The sequence below is a fragment of the Giraffa tippelskirchi genome, chromosome 2, assembly GCF_054371585.1.
Source record: "Giraffa tippelskirchi isolate mGirTip1 chromosome 2, T2T-mGirTip1v1.2.pri, whole genome shotgun sequence".
NCBI classification, from domain to species: domain Eukaryota; kingdom Metazoa; phylum Chordata; class Mammalia; order Artiodactyla; family Giraffidae; genus Giraffa; species Giraffa tippelskirchi.
This window is the reverse complement of record NC_137276.1, coordinates 68,880,226-68,899,527: the sequence shown is the minus strand read 5'-3', so window position 1 is coordinate 68,899,527 and position 19,302 is coordinate 68,880,226. Positions and strand designations below refer to the sequence as shown.

Here is a 19,302-nt window from a genome sequence, read left to right as displayed (position 1 = left end):
TTTCATTCAAAAATACAGTTGTTTTGTAGTTTGTAACATAAAAATGCCAAGCATTGTGCCTGGGACTTCAGATAAAACAGTAAATAAAACTGACATGTGATCTGCCTGCAGAGAGCGCAGGCAAAGTGAGTATGGGATACAAACTACAATGGATTTGAAACATAAGGATTGATAATAATTCTACAGAAGAGACTAGGAAAGACTTGTACTAGGTATATGGCCATGAGCCACCCAAAGACATCCATATCCACATTCCTAGAACCTGTGACTGTTTTGTTTACATGGCAAAAGGAACTTTGCAAAAGAAATTAAGGTCAAGGGTAAGATGGGATGATCATCTTGAATAATACCAGTGGGCTGAATCTAATCACATGAGTCCTAAAAAAGTGAAAAACCTTCCCTGGCTATAGTCAGAGAAAGAGATGTGAGGGCAGAAGCAAGGTTAGAGAGATGTGACACTGCTCTTTGAAGACAGAGGAAGATGGCATTGAGCCAAGGAATGTGGGTGATCTCCAGAAGCTAGAAAAGGCAAGGAAATGGGTTTTTCCCGATGGTCTCCAGAAAAGGATATATATGTATGTTTAAAATGAAAACATTAGAGCAAACATAAATTATCATGTGTTTAAGTAGTTGTCTAACTACTTCAGTCAAAAATACAGCTTCAGTCAAAAATGATTGAGACTTGCTGATCTGTTTAAGGAAGTAAAGTTATTTAGATTCAAACTGGTCCCATGAATTGAGCTTGAGAAAAACATAAACTATATTTATTTCACACTGTTGAAATGTTCTAGACTCAACAAACTTGCAAAATTCAAAGCCTTGAAGTCACATTCACAGAAAAGATCCACAGATGATGATGAGAGTTAACCTTGCTTTAACTTTTCCTGGTTATTTTCATTGCATCTGAATTATTATTAAGCATTTATCCTATCAACATAGCTCAATAACAAAAGCTCCAAACTAATCTGAAAAGCAAGTAGGACCCACCAAATGAAACACAACACTCCTTAAACTAATAAGGAGTATTAGAGTATGAGAGTATGGTATGAGAGTTGTCCTAAAATATTTGAGCAAACTCTGAGAAAGGTTTGAGTTCAGCTAGTTTCAGGAAAGTACATTCTCTTTCATTACAGCTACTGAAACAGTTATAGAGAAGCATTATTTGTGATAGAAACCTAGAGCAAAAGTAAACCTGGAAATTTGTTCTGATAATATACTCCACAGTGGTTCCTGCTGTTTAATTCCAATATTCGTTGGCTTGCTCAGATACTCATATTGGGCCCAAAATTCTGCACTTGTTATATAAAAAGGAACTATTATACTGATTTTGGATGCTTTTTCATAATGTTATAAGTGCAGATTTGTTTATTAATAGGTTATACTTATCAATAAAATGTTAATATATCGTGCATATAAATAGATTTCTGATCCTGTAGACCACCACTGCATAACTTTAGCTTCTCCTGCTCTCATCTCTATACCAACATGAGGGCAGCTCACCAGACAGTATCTACATACACACACTAAGTCTTTCATTCCCTGAGGAAAAAAAGTGCCTTCCTCAACAAATATTTAACCTTATGCCCTAGGAAGAATGAATGATAAATATTCTTAGATCACCCAAAGAACAAGCTTTCTCACCTCTGTGTACTTCCTTTCCTGTTCTCTTGTTCTCACCATTAAACCTCCCTACATTTTCTTCATAGTTATCATGTAAGTTTAATAAATAAATGCAAATTAAATGCTTCAGGCACATTGTCATTTTAATTGTAAAAGTTGAGATGAAGTAAGCACTAATTCAATTTACCTGTATCCAAATAGTAATTACTGAACACCTGCTACCTGAAAGGCACAGTGGCAGGGCCAGAGACACAGCCCTTGCTCTCCTAAAGCTTCTGACCAGTGGAGAAGACAAATAGGTAAACACAGGAAGTCCAACAAGAAAGATAGCTATAAAGGGGAAAGTGCCATGAAGGAGAGCTCTTTAATGGGATGTTTGCACTCATTTACACAAAGGAGAGAAAAGGAAACATGGGAAAGAGAAGAAGGAAGAAGAAAGCGTCCATCAAGCATGAAGAGTAGTGCAATCTAATCAATTAAATAAATGAGAAATATTTGAATTCCTACAATTAAGTCTACCTTTAAAAAGTAAAAATTAAAATAATTATCTGGACAAGCTTAAAAAAAAAGCTACTTACCTTTGATCTCAATTATTTGGACATCATAGATGGAAAAGTCTTTCCACTTCACTCATAATAGAGAACTTACTTTCTTAAACCAAAATATCTAACAGAAAGTTATTAGTAACATAAATAAGTTTTGTATATTTGACAAATGGGCCTTGAAACTGGACAGCAGATTAAAACCTCATAAAAAAAAGCAGAAGACATACAAAAATTTTCATATTTTTGTGCCTTACTTAGCATACTTGATACCTAGAATAGATACTTTTTAAATGACCCCCTCCTCTATATGACAAATTACTTTTCAGTGATAATCATTATTTTCCTGATTGGCTCCTTAACTTTACAGCAATTGACAATTTCAGAAGAGAAACACATTTCAAAGTTGTTATTCAAATTGAATAAAATATTTCATGTATGAAATTTTCACTTCCCTAAAAAATTATTGCCTCCTGCAATTTATACTGTTTCATTGTTAGAATTTTAAAATTAAAATAAAAATTCCAAGTGATCACATGAAGTAACAGAATTAAAGTAATTCTATTTCTAGTTCTTTGTCTTTACAATCACTGTGTCATTCTTGTCCATACTGAATCTGCTGTTTAAATCTATAAAGAATATAATGTTTATTAAAGGCTAATCATAAAAATGTGCTAATTTGAATTATACATACTTACATATTATTAAAACTCAACAATAACCACTGTAATTATTTAGAATTTAGAGAAAAAAGGAATTTGTGAAAAACATCAAGGACTTTGAGAACTACTAGTGCAGAACAACTTTTAATTGGCTTTATTATTTTTATAAATTTCTAGAAGTGATGCACCTTCTCAATGATTGCACCCAAGGCAGAATGCTCCCATAACTTCACTCTCTGTATGAAAAGTTTTTAACCCAAAGTAGAAGAAAGCTACAAAATCACCACTATTTTTAAGTGATATATGTTTATTATATACAGGAACAGCTTCAGTGGCCTGTCACTGGGCAAAGGGCATCATGTTCAGAACGGAGCCCCATGCTTGGATTTTAATGTTTTGAAATTCTTAATAATCTTTGAATTTGTGTATTTAAGTGAAGTCTGATGGGGCAATAAAGCATATGTCCTGGACTCACAAGCAGTCCTGACTTCCAGTGCTTCAAGGAACAGATCCTCAGCCAACTGTTCCCCAACCCAGCAATTGCTGCCACCCTCCACTTCTGGTGGGGGCCTCAGTACAAAGCAGGATGGGTGGGAGTCATGGGTAAGGCTACAGAAGTATGTGAGAGTCTATGTACTCCTATAAGTATCCCTATGCCCTAGAGAACCAAACATTAAATAGCAAATAAAAATAACCTCTCTTGGGTCAATCAAGACTGTTAAAAAAGGTAAAAGCTTTCATTTTTTTCCCCTGCTTTTGAACAGGCCTTACATTTTCACTTTGCACTGGGCTCCACAATTATGTAGCCATCCTTGCCTATGTATGTAGGTGAGTATGCACATGTGCATGCTATGTTTGTATTTGAAAGAATAACTTTATCTATATTTAATAAAGTAAATTTACCTATAATTTTATAATTTATAGATAAAAAAATATATATGTAATTGTACCATATTTTATCTACAACATGAAAATAATAATTTTAATAGTTTATACTTCAAGGGAGAAGGAATTTCAACACAATATTATCTTCTGAGTTTCTTAGAATTGGTGAATTCCCTTTAAAAATCTTTCACTAAAAATATATTATATGCTAAAAATGGTGATATTCCAGCTTCAGAAACAGGACATGACATTACTAATATGTTCGTATTAACAAAATCTGCTTTGCAACTTTGATTTCTTGACAGGCTAGAGATTTTTGGTCAGGAGCCAAAGTCATCAAATATTAAGAGTATGGAGATACATCACATGTGTTGAAGTATCCTTAAAACTCACTAACTAATTTTAGCACATTTCAATTACTCACATAAATTACTTATACTGAACAATCCTAAATCTTCAACCTCACATCTAAAAAATGGTATGCTTTGTAACTCATCATTTTCAAAACATACCTTCATAACTCTTTGAATTATCCCACTTAAACCAGATGAACAAAATATTTCTGTTATACATTTTTTCTTTCCTTTACCTCTATTATTTAAGGAGTCAATATCCATGATATTGAATATATAGTTGATGATGACCTTAAGACTTTCTTATTTTAAAAATGAAACTAAGTAGTCATAGATACTCCTTAGGTGGATGTATATAAATACAGATATAGATATATAGATATATAAAGACTACATTATAAATAAATATATATGTGAAATGATACCAAAAGAACCTTGAAACAAATATTTTTGCATTTGTCTAAATTCAGACATCATTTCTAATATTCCTGAGAGGAAAAACTGCAAGAAATCTATGACATTATATCATATTTGAAAAAGGTGCACAGCAAGGAAGATCCAGAGCAGCCATACATAAATAAATTTTTTTAAAAAATGTCCCCTGATCCCTATAGCATTGACTTTACTCAATACCTTCTAAATTTTAACTCGTATTCAACAATGTAATCCTGAGCAACCTGCCCTTTTCTTTGTCTTCTTTTTATCCTTTAAATTGATGTGCAACTCCAGTTTCCTTTCCTCAATCCTGACTCCTTTCTCCAACTAGAATTTAGATACTGTATCAAGCAAAACAATCAGATATAAATAACCTTCTGGTTGAATTCCATCCCTAAAAACGCCTATCTCTTTGCTATACTCTGGGAGCAGTTCATGCAGAAGCCACTCAAAAGCTCAATCCATGTAAAATCATGTACCCATTCATAATTTATCACATTTTGTACACCCAAAGAACCTTGGCACATTCCCAATGTATGGGGTCAGGGAAAACCAGTTACTTACGTTGTTCATGTATTCTGAAAGCAGGTCCTGGAGAGCCTGGCGAATGGCATTGCATTCTGCAATAATCCGCTCCCGATGGAAATCTCTTGTGCAGGAAGAGTCGGCCAACAGAGCAGCCCCACTGATAATGGCTTCAAGGCGTTTCTCTAGGGACGGTCTTATTTCCTCCTCAGTCACTGTGAGTGGATCCAAGACAATTAAACTCTAAAGGAAAAACATATTTCAATGGTTAGAACTCCATAATATTCTATTTTATTATTATTATTTTGTTTTCACACTTAGAATGTATACCTGATGAGAAAGAGAATTGTGTTTTTACTGCCTCACTCAGTTCATGCATCATTCTATAAAGTGATTATTATTCACATGAGTAACAAAAATTGTGAAATTATGAGCACTGGTTCTAGTGTCAGTCAAATCTGTATTCAAATCTTGCCCTTGCAAGTTCACTCAGGTGTCTTATGTACTGTAAGCCTCACCTTCCTGATCTGTAAAACTGGAATACTAACATTGTTTATCTCATAAAACCACTGTAAGAATGATATGAATGCTTAATATAGTGTCTGGCACTTATTAACTGTTCTTTACAATAGTCATTTTCATATAGCACTTCATTGTTTACAAAATGTTTTCACCTATATTATCTCATCTTGACAATACTATAAAGAGGTAGGCAGCAAAGATAGTTAACCACACATTTCAATCAATGGTGAAAGAGGCTGGGACTGTCTTACCCAAGGTCATTAAGCTAATAAATGGTGAAGTTCAAGCAAGTATTCAGGTCTTATAATACCTAATTCAATAGTGTTTCATTATGCCTCACTGTAAATCAACACTCTAATTAACTTTAACACAAACATATCAAAGAGAATTCTGAATTTTAATTATTCATTTTAAAAGTAAAATTTCATCTTTCTGTTGATTATAACTTTCAGCCATTTCCCACCACTGGAAGCTGACATGGTATTTTTAAGGTTTCCATTAGATATGTCTTCAGGAAATAGAAGCCAAGATAATCTACAGACTTTGAATAAACGGTGAAAACTATGAGGCTCTAAGGGTCCTTTATTAAAATACATCAAGAGAGAAAACTTTTCAAGGTTTGGGCATAATGTAACAATTAGAGAAAGAATATCACATAAAAGCTCTCTGTAGACGCTTCAACATAAAATGAAATCATACAGTGATCTTCAAAATGTGTTTGTATGTGTGAGTCTTTACACACAAAAACACACTGAAAATCATTGATCTTCAGAGTGTGCAGTCTTATATATATATGTTTACATATATATATATATGGGGGGGTATTGTGTGTGTATATTATGTATAGGTATAATCTCACATTGATGATTGCACTATAACATATTATGATAAATAATCTGGAGGTCAAAATATCCAGGATAACATTTTAAAAGCTACAGCTCCAGACCAAGATAGGAAGAGAAAATCATTATGGAGAGAAAATATAATTTTGAAACAATTACACAAAAAGAAAAAATAGTGCTGTGTAATGTTCATATATTATATGATATAATTTAAATATAAACTAGAAAAAGATCTTATAGAAAACTGATTAAATATCTTAAACTTATCTCCTCTGTCTTCAAGGAACATTTCTACATCTCCCTCTCTCTGTCCCTCTCCCTCTTTCTTCCCCTAACCACCATTTATTTTCAAGGCTAACTTCTCCGTCTGTGCTCTGATCTCAAGCACTCTTCAGTTGTTCCTTTCTTATGTTTTGAGTTCATCTTAAGAGCCAGTATGTACCAGATAGTAGGAATTGGTAACAAAATGGAGAACATCCCTGCCCTCTTCACAGGGCTCACAGCCTAGAGGTACTGACAAATATTAACCAAATAATCACACAAATATAGAATTACAATGTGAATGTGTTGTTGTTGTTATTGAGTCACCAAATCATATCCAATCTGAAATGAAATAATTGAAAGATAAGAATTAATTGACCAGGCATACCTCTGGGCAATTTGGTGTGTAATCAAGATGATTAAAGGCAAAGCAGATGTGAGTTCCAGAGAACTCACTGGATTCTAAGGGAGGGTTTTGGATTTCGACAGAACAATGGAATTGAAAATTTTGAGGAAATCTCATACAGATCTTATTTTATCAGATCAACTTAAACAAGTATCTGGGTTATAATTATGTGAAACTTAAAGCAAGAGGCAAAATACTCTGAAACCTGAAAACAAACCAAAGTAAAGAGACAGATTCTATCTCTAGAATAATATAAAGCTTCCAATTTGAACTTAAAAGGACACAGAAAACTGCCTAAAAGGCCGAAAGTTGTGTAATCAGAAACGGAATATATGCTGGGCTAATCTATATAACAGTACCATAGGAAAATCAGATCCTGTTAAAAGAATGATCAAATGGTAAAATTATATGCACATTCACAGGTATTTTAAAATTTAAAAGATGTATATGACCCTGGACTGAGAGTGTGGTATCCAACCCAATTTAGAATGCACTAAATCTTTTACTGGAGTAGCTGTAATTTAAATCGCCATTGCTAATCTTTTTTTGTTTTCTTTTTTTTTTTCTGTTGTACCCTAAAGCCTATCTTTCAGGAAAGAACAAATGATGTAAGGGTTATTTTATTCAATATGAGTTATGGTGAAAGAAAACCCTGTGGCCTTGAGAAACACAGTAATGTTAACATTTGAGAAGATTGAGATGATGGCTCTCATGTATTTGGAAGTGAACAATGTGAGGTGAATCTATACAAAATGAGTTGGAAAGATTGCCAGAATTAATTGTAGAATAAAAAAATTTCAGAGTGATATGTGCAGTGCATATATATTAGAAAAAAACAAGCACATTATAATACTTGATATTTTCTCTGAGTATATATAAATATATTGGAGGCTAGAAAAAGTTTAAGTGCCATGACAATTGCTATCTCTGAAAAGAACTGGATTGGAATGGTGGTCAAATTTTTAATTTTTAAATTATATCTTAATCGTGTATTACTTCTGAAATTGCAAACTAATTGAAAATAAAAATTCTTAAAATTTTTAAAAGAGGAAATGGCAATTAAGAATCAAACATTTATTATTATTTTGGATTCTAGAAATTAATAAACTGTTTTGGAATCATAACAGAAAGATATAATGTTTCCAGTATTTACCAGAATGAAATATATCAAGTTTTTATATCAGTTAACTTGAAGGATTTTAATTTTCCTATGTTTCATCATTACAAATATGTTTAGTTAATATATGTCTTTTAAAAAATAAAGACATGTGACCTCAAAGTACCAGGGCACTCTTTTTCAGTGAGCTTAGAAGTCAGAACACCCTGAGTGTGAACCTTGCTCTTTCACCCACATTGAGAAAGTGATTTAAACTGCCTAAGACTTTATCTCATTCATGTAGAGTGGGGAAAATAAAACCTGTGCCTTTCACATAAGATTTTATATAATGTGGCTTTATAACTATTTTAAGAACTGGTGGGATAGGTCCCATCTCCATTTCCTTGTTACTATTATTTTTACCTTTATATGCACTACCATCTATGCCAGATAATCAGCACATTAAGTACTACAAACAAAGCTACACTTGCTAAAACAGAAATCTCTGTTTATTACACAGATGTGTATCATACAGTCATTCATTCTACTATAAATATTTATTAATCATCTAATATAGTCCAGATTCTAAGCAAGACTTTGGTCACACCTTACCAGGACATGTAGGAAGTTATAAAAAATCTTAAACAAGCTAAAGCATAAAACCAATAAGCTTGGAAAAAGTTTTCTGTGTTTTAATAAACATGGTGTAATAAACCCTATTCATCATTCAAACACTCTATATTCTGATGAGATAGATGCAATTTACATTCAGAACACTAAAAGTCTTACACCTATTCTCCAAAGTGAAATTGCCTATCAAAAGAGATGTGGCTATGATTATAATCAAGTATCAACATTCTTCACAAAAACACATGCAGTACTTCAAGTTGAGAGCAGCAGAAGTAATAACCACAAAGCATAAGTAATGTTTCCCAAGCAACTATATTATCAGTCTTCAGAGTGAGTGATAAAAATGGAACAAAATTTCTCCTAAAGATTATCAACAGAATATGCTATTGAGAGAACTCACAGGCTCTCCTTTGTCTGGTATATCCCTTACTGTAATGTGTTTCCACTTAAATAATCTAAAGAATGGAAACTTCAGATATAAAAAAATGTAAAAAGGCAAAATGTGAAAAATAAACTATAAATTAGCAAGATTATCAACAAATATAATTAGTAAATTATTAGTGTAAATTACAAAGTTTACTACATATTCATTTATATAAAATCAAAATGTATATAACTTATATTCTATTGTATATTAATTACAACAGAAGAATATTTTAGAAAGTCATTCAATATGCTTCTTGAAGAAGTTAGATGTATACATACTACCCAAAATTTTTTTCTCTAAATTATAGGTGAAAAACACTTAAATAGCCCAATGAGTACTATGATGGTGGCTTTATCAGAACATCAATAAAATTTTTCAATTATCTCATTAATTTCACTTGAGGTAGTAACCTCTTCTAGACATATTTCTGTCAAGAGTTCGACAAGTCAATCCATGCACCGCACCACATCATGGATTGTTTGCTTCAATTTTTATCTGGCTATGTTGCTGCTGCTAAGTCGCTTCAGTTGTGTCCTACTCTGTGTGACCCCATAGATGGCAGCCCACCAGGCTCCTCCGTCCATGGGATTTTCCAGGCGAGAGTACTGGAGTGGGTTGCCATTGCCTTCTCCAAAACCTTCAAAGATTCTTCTGTTTTCAAAATCTCTGTTTAAAGAATTTTAACATAAGCACTTCCATATTGCTTTCATTACACTACTGAATAAAATATTGAATAAATCTTAATATATATTCTTAACAGAATATTGCTGACTAAGGCAACATATTTCAATGAAGGAACAAGTTAAGTCTGTTATTATCTATTTGGAAATACGTGTTTACATGTTTGTTTTATCTCTACTCTCTAGTCTGTTTTCAAGCCATGTGTAAAGAGAAGGTACTGATAATATATAAGCAATGATGATTACCTTATTCTTCTACACTGAACATACAGATTATTCTTCTACACTGAACATACAGATAATACAGATAATTTTTATACACAATAATGTCACTAAGCATATAACATGCTCCAAAATTTTCAAGTGGTATTAATTCTTAACTGTCTCAGTAATGTCATGTGTGTCCTACCTTCTATGTCCAAACTGATTGAAAACCTAACTGAATACAAACCTGTAAAATTTAAACAAATATTTGAATAGTTCATGCTTTGTGCAAGATTCATGCCAGTTGTTATGTCTGTGGAGTTCTCCCCAAAAGCAATTTCATCAACAAAGGAGAGAAAAAGTACAGAGGGGGAAACTGGAAAAAATAAGTAATCCCATTTGTGCTCTAATTTCTATTTGATTCCACCTTACATTTCTGTCTATAATTATGTCCTTTGGGAGAAATAACAGGTTAAGTACAAGTTCTGGGTTCACAAGTGGACTGTACATAGTAGAACATAGAAAAATGAGCAGCCAGTGTGGCACAGTCATACTGAGTAATTATAAAATTCTGAAAGTCATGTCTGCCCTAAAATCCCTTTTAAAAAGAGGAATAAGAACATGGGACCAACAGAGAAAGTAGCATTGACATATATACATTACCAGGTGTAAAATAGACAGCTGGTGAGAAGTTGCTATATAACACAGAGAGCTCAGTCTGGTGCTCTGTGATGACCTAGAGGGGTGGGACAGCGGGAGGGGAGGGAGGTTCACGAGGGAAGTGATATATGTATAATTATGGCTGATTTGTGTGGTTGTATGGCAGAAACCAACACAACATTGTAAAGCAATTTCCCTCCAATTAAAAAATAAATTTAAAAAAGAAAGTGAAGGAAAATAAGCAGCTTACTATAAGCTCTTGTGCCATGCACATTGGCAGTAATGAAACCAACCAGCTATGGAGTTTAATTATTCAGCATGACATTTAGATGATAAGAGAATGATTACAAAACTCCTTAACAATTCAGCCCTCAAATTCAGCTTTCACTATTATAGAACACTTTCCAAGGCGACTGGTTTTTCTATTGTTATAAACGTTAGGTGTCTAACATGTCCCTCTCTGAATATTACAATATGCTCATAGCTTTGGTAAATAGATGCAGAACATTAAAAATAAAATTTAATGTTAAAAGAATACATCTACAAAACCAAACTATTTTTCAATTGAGTAAGTGAAAGTCGCTCAGTCGTGTCCGACTCTCTGCGATCCCATGGACTATGCAGACCGTGGAATTCTCTAGGCCAGAATACTGGAGTGAGTAGCCTTTCCCTTCCCCAGGGAATCTCCCCAATCCAGGGATTGAAACCAGGCCTCCCACATTGCAGGTAGATTCCTTACCAGCTGAGCCACAAGATAGTGATTTTATGCAGTGTGATATGCTATTAAAGAGCATAAAGTTCAGTTCAGTTCAGTAGCTCAGTCATGTCCGACTCTTTGCAACCCTACAGACTGCAGTACGCCAGGCCTCCCTGTCCATTTGCCAACTCCTGGAGTTTACTCAAACTCATGTCCATGGAGTTGGTGATGCCATCTAACCACCTCATCCTCTGTCGTCCCCTTCTCCTCCTGACTTCAATCCTCCCCAGCATCAGGGTCTTTTCAAATGAGTTAGTTCTTCGCATCAGTTGGCCAAAGTATTGGAGTTTCAGCTTCAGCATCAGTCCTTCCAATGAATATTCAGGACTGATCTCCTTTAGGATGGACTGGCTGGATCTCCTTGCAGTCCAAGGGACTCTCAAGAGTCTTCTCCAACACCACAGTTCAAAAGCATCTATTCTTCAGTGCTCAGCTTTCTTTATACTCCAACTCTCACATCCATACATGACTACTGGAAAAACCATAGCTTTGATTAGATGGACCTCTGTTGGCAAAGTAATGTCTCTGCTTTTTAATATGCTGTCTAGGTTGGTTATAACTTTTCTTCCAAGGAGCAAGTGTCTTTTAATTTCATGGCTGCAGTGACCATCTGCAGTGATTTTGGAGCCCCCAAAAATAAAGTCTGTCACTGTTTCCCCATCTATTGGCCATGAAGTAATGGGTCCAGATGCCATGATGTTAGTTTTCTGAATGTTGAGTTTTAAGCCAACTTTTTCACTCTCTTCTTTCACTTTCATCAAGAGGCTCTTTATTTCTTTGCTTTCTGCCATAAGGGTAGTGTCATCTGCATATCTGAGGTTATTGATACTTCTCCCGGCAATCTTGATCCCAGGTTGTGCTTCAAAGGACAAAAATCTACATACTAAATTTAGCAATGCATAATGCCATGAAGAAAGATTGCATCATCAGGCTCCATTTGAAAGTTTTCTAGTCAGGTTGCCATAAAACACTAGTTCACCTTTATGAATGCTAAGCAAAATTGTGGTAAGGACTCTTTCTCCCTAAAAGTAATTGAATAGAAGGTCAAAGTCAGTACTTGGAAGGAACACTTTATCTAGAGAGAGACTAGCAGGGATATATATCAAGATAGCTAATGGGAAAGATGCATCAGGTATCAATGAATACTAACTTAGATAAGAATGAATAGGAATATTTTTCTGTAGTCTGGGTGAGAAATTACTAAATTTAAAGGGTTTTCAGTTTAACTTAATTGTGACTATTCCTGCTCGTTTCATATTTGAAGATCTGGCAGGGGAAAAATGTGATGAAATTTCAAAATATCCTCAGTGATTACATGAGTTAACAGGAAATGTAAACTCTTACAATTGATGAAAAGAGTAGAGCACTCAACAGTTCAAATTAAGGAAACTTTCAAAGTAAGGTAAGGCAATTGCTCCCCGAAAAGAGCACAAAGTTCCTTTAGAGTCAGGATCCTTGGTTGATATCAGCACTGTGACTCTCCCACTCTCTGGTAAACTGTAGTCTGTTTGCTAGAGGTAAAGTGACCCCTTCCTCCAAATCCTCTTATACTGAGGATCAGTGAGTGGGAGCCTGCAGCAAGTCAAAACACCCATGCCTTCCCCAGCTCAAGCCACTCTTGCTGTTTCATTACCCCAAAAAAGCCCACTGATCATGTATCAGATAGAAAATGATTCTCAGTCTACTGCCCCTTCCTCATCAATACCCCCAAGCCCAAAAGAGAGTCATGTATTTACTTTTCATTCACCTTTTCAATGATAACTGTAACATAAACACCATATACATTGCATCTTATTACATTTAAGCTCTATACTCAAATTAGAAATATTCAAACTTAGAAATTCTACAGTATTAGAAAATGTCAAATAAAATAGACTATTCTCACTACTTTCTGTATGATGTGTCACAGTGTGATGTGCCTCAACTGTTTTTCATCAAGATGTCAGTTGCTTTCAGCTAACGCTTCTTCAATCTCTGGACCAGTCACCTGATGGCTAAATCTGTTTACCACACTACTGCATCTATCACCAGAATTCCAACTCTAACTCTGGCCTCCCTCTATCTCCATAATGCTGAGTCCATACACCAGTCCAACAGTCACATGACTAAGTAATGTAAGAAGAAAAATATGGTCAGACTCATTCTAGGCATTGAAGAAGCTGCTGTTCCTATCAATAAACAAGAATAATTGGCCTCCCTCAAAGCAACTACACGTCTTCAAAACTCATGGCCATTGCAGGCTGCTTAACAAATATAACCTCTGGCAGCTGCATGACAAATCCATGCATCTGCACTTGTACACATTTACACAGGCTGCTTTTCCATATGCAGGATGCGACATATGCCAGTTGATTGGCTTATAGTAGACTTGGGGAGGAGTCAGAGAGTTTTGGCAGGCACTTCACGTCTATTCATTTTTCATTTTTTCCCTTTGCTCTGGGGCTTTTGTTCTTTCCTCTTTTGGATCCTACCTACTAAATTATTTATTAAACTTCAAGTGGTCATTTGTCACTAATAGAGCTAAGATTTTGTGACATAAATGTTATACTTAGTCCAAACTGCTTAGATGTCAGTAATCAACCTAAATTAGCAGACTTCATTTTAGTTGCAACTCTATCTTGAATTTCACATGTTAAAAGTGAGCTGAGATCAAGTAATGGGAACTTAGCAAAGTAAAAGTTTACCTGAAAGTAGCCACAGGATTTAGGCAGGACTATATATTTGGGTGGCGGTATGGGATTCAAAATGAAAATTCATAGCCCTTTGTTAAAAATGTATTCAGAATTTCAAGACGGCAACTTCAGATGATTAAAATAAGTGTGAGATACTTCCAAACATGAGGTCGTGTGTCACTGTGAAGGTTGTATACCCATGAAGACAGCCCAAGATCTATGGAAGAAAACATGAGATATTTTGCCATTTCTTTCAACCATTAAGCTACTTATTATAAAAACTAATATGTTGACAGTATTTTCTTCATAATCTATAGTATCTTCAACAAAAGTTTCTATTTAGAGCTTACACAGATTTTTTTTTTCAACTGTTCTGAGAGAATAAGCTTTGAAATTGTACTCAGATCATAAAGTTTAAAGAGGTTTTGAAGTATAATTGCCTGCCACCTCTCTCGCCTTTCCAAATCCACTATAAATACTAAAATCTGCAAACAAAGCTTGTAAATGATAAATCCACAGCTAACCCAAAATCTTAAACTTGGCAGTGAATACCTGCCACTAACAAAAGCTATAGGTGCCAAAGTCTATGAATAGCATGGCCATTGTACAATATTCTCTGTAATAAAGCAGCAATCAACATCCTAAAGAGGAAAGCATGGCGCTCTATTATGACCCACACCACTAACCAAGTTTTATCTAACTCTGTCCTAAAAACAAAAGACTAAAATTTTCCACCCTCCATATTTTTATTCAAGCAAAATCAGATTCCTATAAATTAAAACTGGAATTCACAAGAACAAACACCAAAAAAATTATATTTCACTAAATTTTTAAAGATAAGGACAGATCAGTAACTTAAGCTACTTCATATTTCTTATCTCAGTTTATTCTCAAGATATCTCTCAAATAAACACCTATCCATTTTGGGCAAAGTGCTTTGTCCAACAGATTGACCATGTTAGATAGAAAATTTGCTATATTTGGCAGAAATAAAGTGACCATAATTGATCACTTTACATGGTAAATACAACATTCCAAAGACTTTGTGATAATCTGATTACTAATTGCATCTATAGCTATATGAAGAGGGAATCATGGGCATCTCTGCTAAAACAAAACTAGAGACTAGAGAATCTTCTGGACTTGGAATAATTTTAACTAATATTTTTTTTAAAAAATAGTTATGGAAACGTTAAATTATTTATTTCTGTCGAGACCAGCTCAACAAACGGGGTTTCCAAAAGTGCAATACAGTGAGAGAATGAGAAACAAGACACAAGAATTCAGAGAAAAGCGAGGATCAAGGGACCAACATCGCTCCAAGGTGAAGGTGCCAAAACTGAATCCAAGCTAGCTTTATTATACTTTCAGCTGTGAATGAAAGAATATGCAGGGAGTTAAACTATAACTCATGTGGCCTTCAGGTCCAAAGAACAAAATGATCATTAACAATTGAGTAATTAGGAAAAGCAAGAGAGTTCCAGAAAAACATCTATTTCTGCTTTATTAACTATGCCAAAGCCTTTGACTGTGTGGATCACAATAAACTGTGGAAAATTCTGAAAGAGATGGGAATACCAGACCATCTGACCTGTCTCTTGAGAAACCTGTATGCAGGTCAGGAAGCAACAGTTAGAACAGGACATGGAACAACAGACTGGTTCCAAATAGGAAAAGGAGTACATCAAGGCTGTATATTGCCACCCTGCTTATTTAACTTATATGCGGAGTACATCATGAGAAACACTGGGCTGGAGGAAACACAAGCTGGAATCAAGATTGCCGGGAGACAAATCAATAACCTCAGATATGCAGATGACACCACCCTTATGGCAGAAAGTGAAAAACTGAAGAGCCTCTTGATGAAAGTGAAAGAGGAGAGTGAAAAAGTTGGCTTACAGCTCAACATTTAGAAAACTAAGATCATGGCATTTGGTCCCATCACTTCATGGGAAATAGATGGGGAAACAGTGGAAACAGTGTCAGACTTTATTTTTGGGGCTCCAAAAGCACTGCCGATGGTGATTGCAGCCATGAAATTAAAAGACGCTTACTCCTTGGAAGGAAGGTTATAGCCAACCTAGATAGCATATTTAAAAGCAGAGACATTACTTTGCCAACAAAAGTCTGTCTAGTCAAGGCTATGGTTTTTCCAGTGGTCATGTATGGATGTGAGAGTTGGACGGTGAAGAAAGCTGAGTGCCGCAGAATTGATGCTTTTGAACTGTGGTGTTGGAGAAGATTCTTGAGAGTCCCTTGGACTGCAAGGAGATCCAATCAATCCATCCTAAAGGAGATCAATCCTGGTTGTTCATTGGAAGGACTGATGTTGAAGCTGAAACTCCAATACTTTGGCCACCTCATGTGAAGAGTTGACTCACTGGAAAAGACCCTAATGCTGGGTAGGATTGGGGGCAGGAGGAGAAGGGGATGACAGAGGATGAGATGGTTGGATGGCATCACTGACTCTATGGACATGGGTTTGAGTGGACTCCGGGAGTTGGTGATGGACAGAGAGGCCTGGTGTGCTGCGATTCATGGGGTCGCAAAGAGTCGGACACGACTGAGCGACTGAACTGAAACTGAACTGAAATTAGGAAACAGTAATCAATAACATATCAGTAACTAAGACTAATATTCTTATCTATAGTTTTTCCACCAGATACGTAAAATATGTGACTCTGAGACACCAGTTGAGAAACAGTCTGGGGTAGGTTTTCCGACCCCAGGATCATATCTTTTTTTCAAGATTATGAACTGTTCCCTCTGGACTTGTTCCAAGAGTCTCATGCCTTATAGCATCCAGTTAATCATTAATTATAAACTTATTTTGCAACCCTTGCCGGGGCCTGCTTTTCTTTTATTCTTCCTATCTCCTACAATTTCAGTTAACATACCATATTTACATGTGTTCAAATGATTCTCCTTCATAAGACTAACTCTAAAAAATATATATTTCAATACTCAAAAGCTTTTAATAATTTATTTTTGGCTGTCTCCTCCACTTCATATCAGATCTTCCTTCTCCCAATTCAGTTCATCCCCCTATTGAAGATATGATGCCACCATTCTTCCAATCATAGATCTGTTTGCTATCTAAGCTACCTTGGGCCATTTTCCATTCTCATCCTTTGTAGTCACTACAACTGTCAAATCTTCCTTCTCTATATCTATCTCTTCCTTTTCCATTTCAACTGCCCTAGTTTTAATCCTTATTATCTCTTACTCTAAATATTAAAAAAATCTTTTGATTCTTTTTGCCTCCAACTGTCTAGTCCTACAAACTAATCAACACATGTGTGTTATGTTAGTCACTCAATTGTGTCTGACTCTTTGTGAACCCACTGACTATAGCCTGCCAGGCTCCTCTGTCCATGGAATTCTCCAAGCAAGAATACTGGAGGGGATTGCCATTCCCATTTCCAGGGGATCTTCCTGACCCAGAAATCAAACCCAGGTCTTCTGCACTTCAGGCAGATTCTTTTTTTTTAATTTTTTTAAATAAATTTATTTATTTTAGTTGGGGGCTAATTACTTTACAATATTGTAGTAGTTTTTGCCATACATTGACATGAATCAGCCATGGGTCTACATGTGTTCCCCTTCCTGGACCCCCCTCCCACCTCCCTCCCCATCCCATCCCTCTGGGTCATCCCATCGCCCCAGTCCTGAGCATTTGTCTCATGCATCGAACCTGGAATGGTGTTCTGTTTCACATATGATAATATACATGTTTCAATGCTATTCTCCCAGAACGTCCCACCCTCACCTTCTCCCTCAGAGTCCATAAGACTGTTCTATGCATCTGTGTCTCTTATTCTGTCTCGCATATAGGGTTATCATTACCATCTTTCAAATTCCATATATATGCATTAGTATACTGTATTGATGTTTTTCTTTCTGGCTTACTTCACTTTGTATAATGGGCTCCAGTTTCATCCATCTCAATAGAACCGATTCAAATGTATTTTTTTTAATGGCTGAGTAATATTTCATTGTGTATATGTACCACAGCTTCCTTATCCATTCGTCTGCTGATGGACATCTAGGTTGCTTCCATGTCCTGGCTATTGTAAACAGTGCTGCAATGAACATTGGGGTACACACGTCTCTTTCAATTATGGTTTCCTCGGTGTGTATGCCCAGCAGTGGGATTGCTGGGTCATATGGCAGTTCAGGCAGATTCTTTACCGTCTGAGCCACTAGGGGTCTACACATGACAACTGATTAATCTTCCCACAACATTTGTTTTATTTTCTCCCTTCAGTAATCAAATTATCATCATTTAATAAATTCCAAATTTCTTAGCTTGATATTTGGTATGGTTCCTTCAAATTTGGTTTCCAAGCCAGATTGTCTACCAGTCTCCTGCTGTAGAGTCTACCAGTCTCCTGCTATAGACACTAAAACATAGCATTTAGAAGCATGGGCTGGGAATTCCAATTTCATTACTGCAGAAAGAAGCAATATTATCCCTCTTTTTAAAAGAGGAAAAATGAACTTAAGAATGTGATTTCCCCTAGAAGAAAACAAACTTTTATTAGAAGAAAAATTTAAGGCAAATCTCTTAGAACCAAAAGCACTTTTTCTCCCAGATAAGTACTATGAAATGCCTTAATCACTGCTATTCTGGAAGGGGGACACATGTACACCCACGGCGGATTCATGTCAATGTATGGAAAAACCAATACAATATTGTAAAGTAAAAAAAAATAATTAATTAATTTAAAAAAAAAAGAAAGCTGAATCTATAAGCTCAGAAACTAAGGTACATTGATTTATTCATTAATCAAACTGGCATGACAGTCCCAAATAAGACTAACCTCAATTTTGTTCTACTATTCTTCCTTAATGATGTGTTCCTGTGAGAAGTTTTCTGCCAGTCCTCATAAAGATTCTCTTACTGGAAAACTATCTTATTAAAGGATCCCTATATATGCACCCAAAGTATAAACCTTTATGTTTATTCAGGCGTTGAAGGCTTGTTGTTTATAAACAATCATTGTTTTACTCTAATGCTTTTATAAAATGAAGTTCTTCAAGAAGATTCCTAAAAAGGGCTTTTTACAAGTATATTTCTGATAATTTTTAGATTATATCACTAAATTGGCTAAGAAATTATA

The 19,302-nt window shown here is 35.2% G+C and overlaps 1 protein-coding gene across 8 annotated transcripts in view; it reads right to left on the bottom strand.

Annotated features, from left to right (window-relative positions):
• Positions 1 to 19,302, bottom strand: part of CTNNA3 (catenin alpha 3) — a 1,864,976-nt gene that overhangs the window by 1,325,680 nt on the left and 519,994 nt on the right. For 6 of the 8 annotated variants that reach the window (XM_081568955.1, XM_081568954.1, XM_081568943.1 and 3 more), the window contains one exon: positions 5,062 to 5,265. In XM_081568955.1, coding sequence (XP_081425081.1) covers positions 5,062 to 5,265 — 204 coding nt within the window. Of the gene's footprint in view, positions 1 to 5,061; positions 5,266 to 14,191; positions 14,397 to 19,302 lie in introns of all 8 variants that reach the window. The other 2 variants (XM_081568946.1, XM_081568948.1) reach the window with 1 other exon arrangement.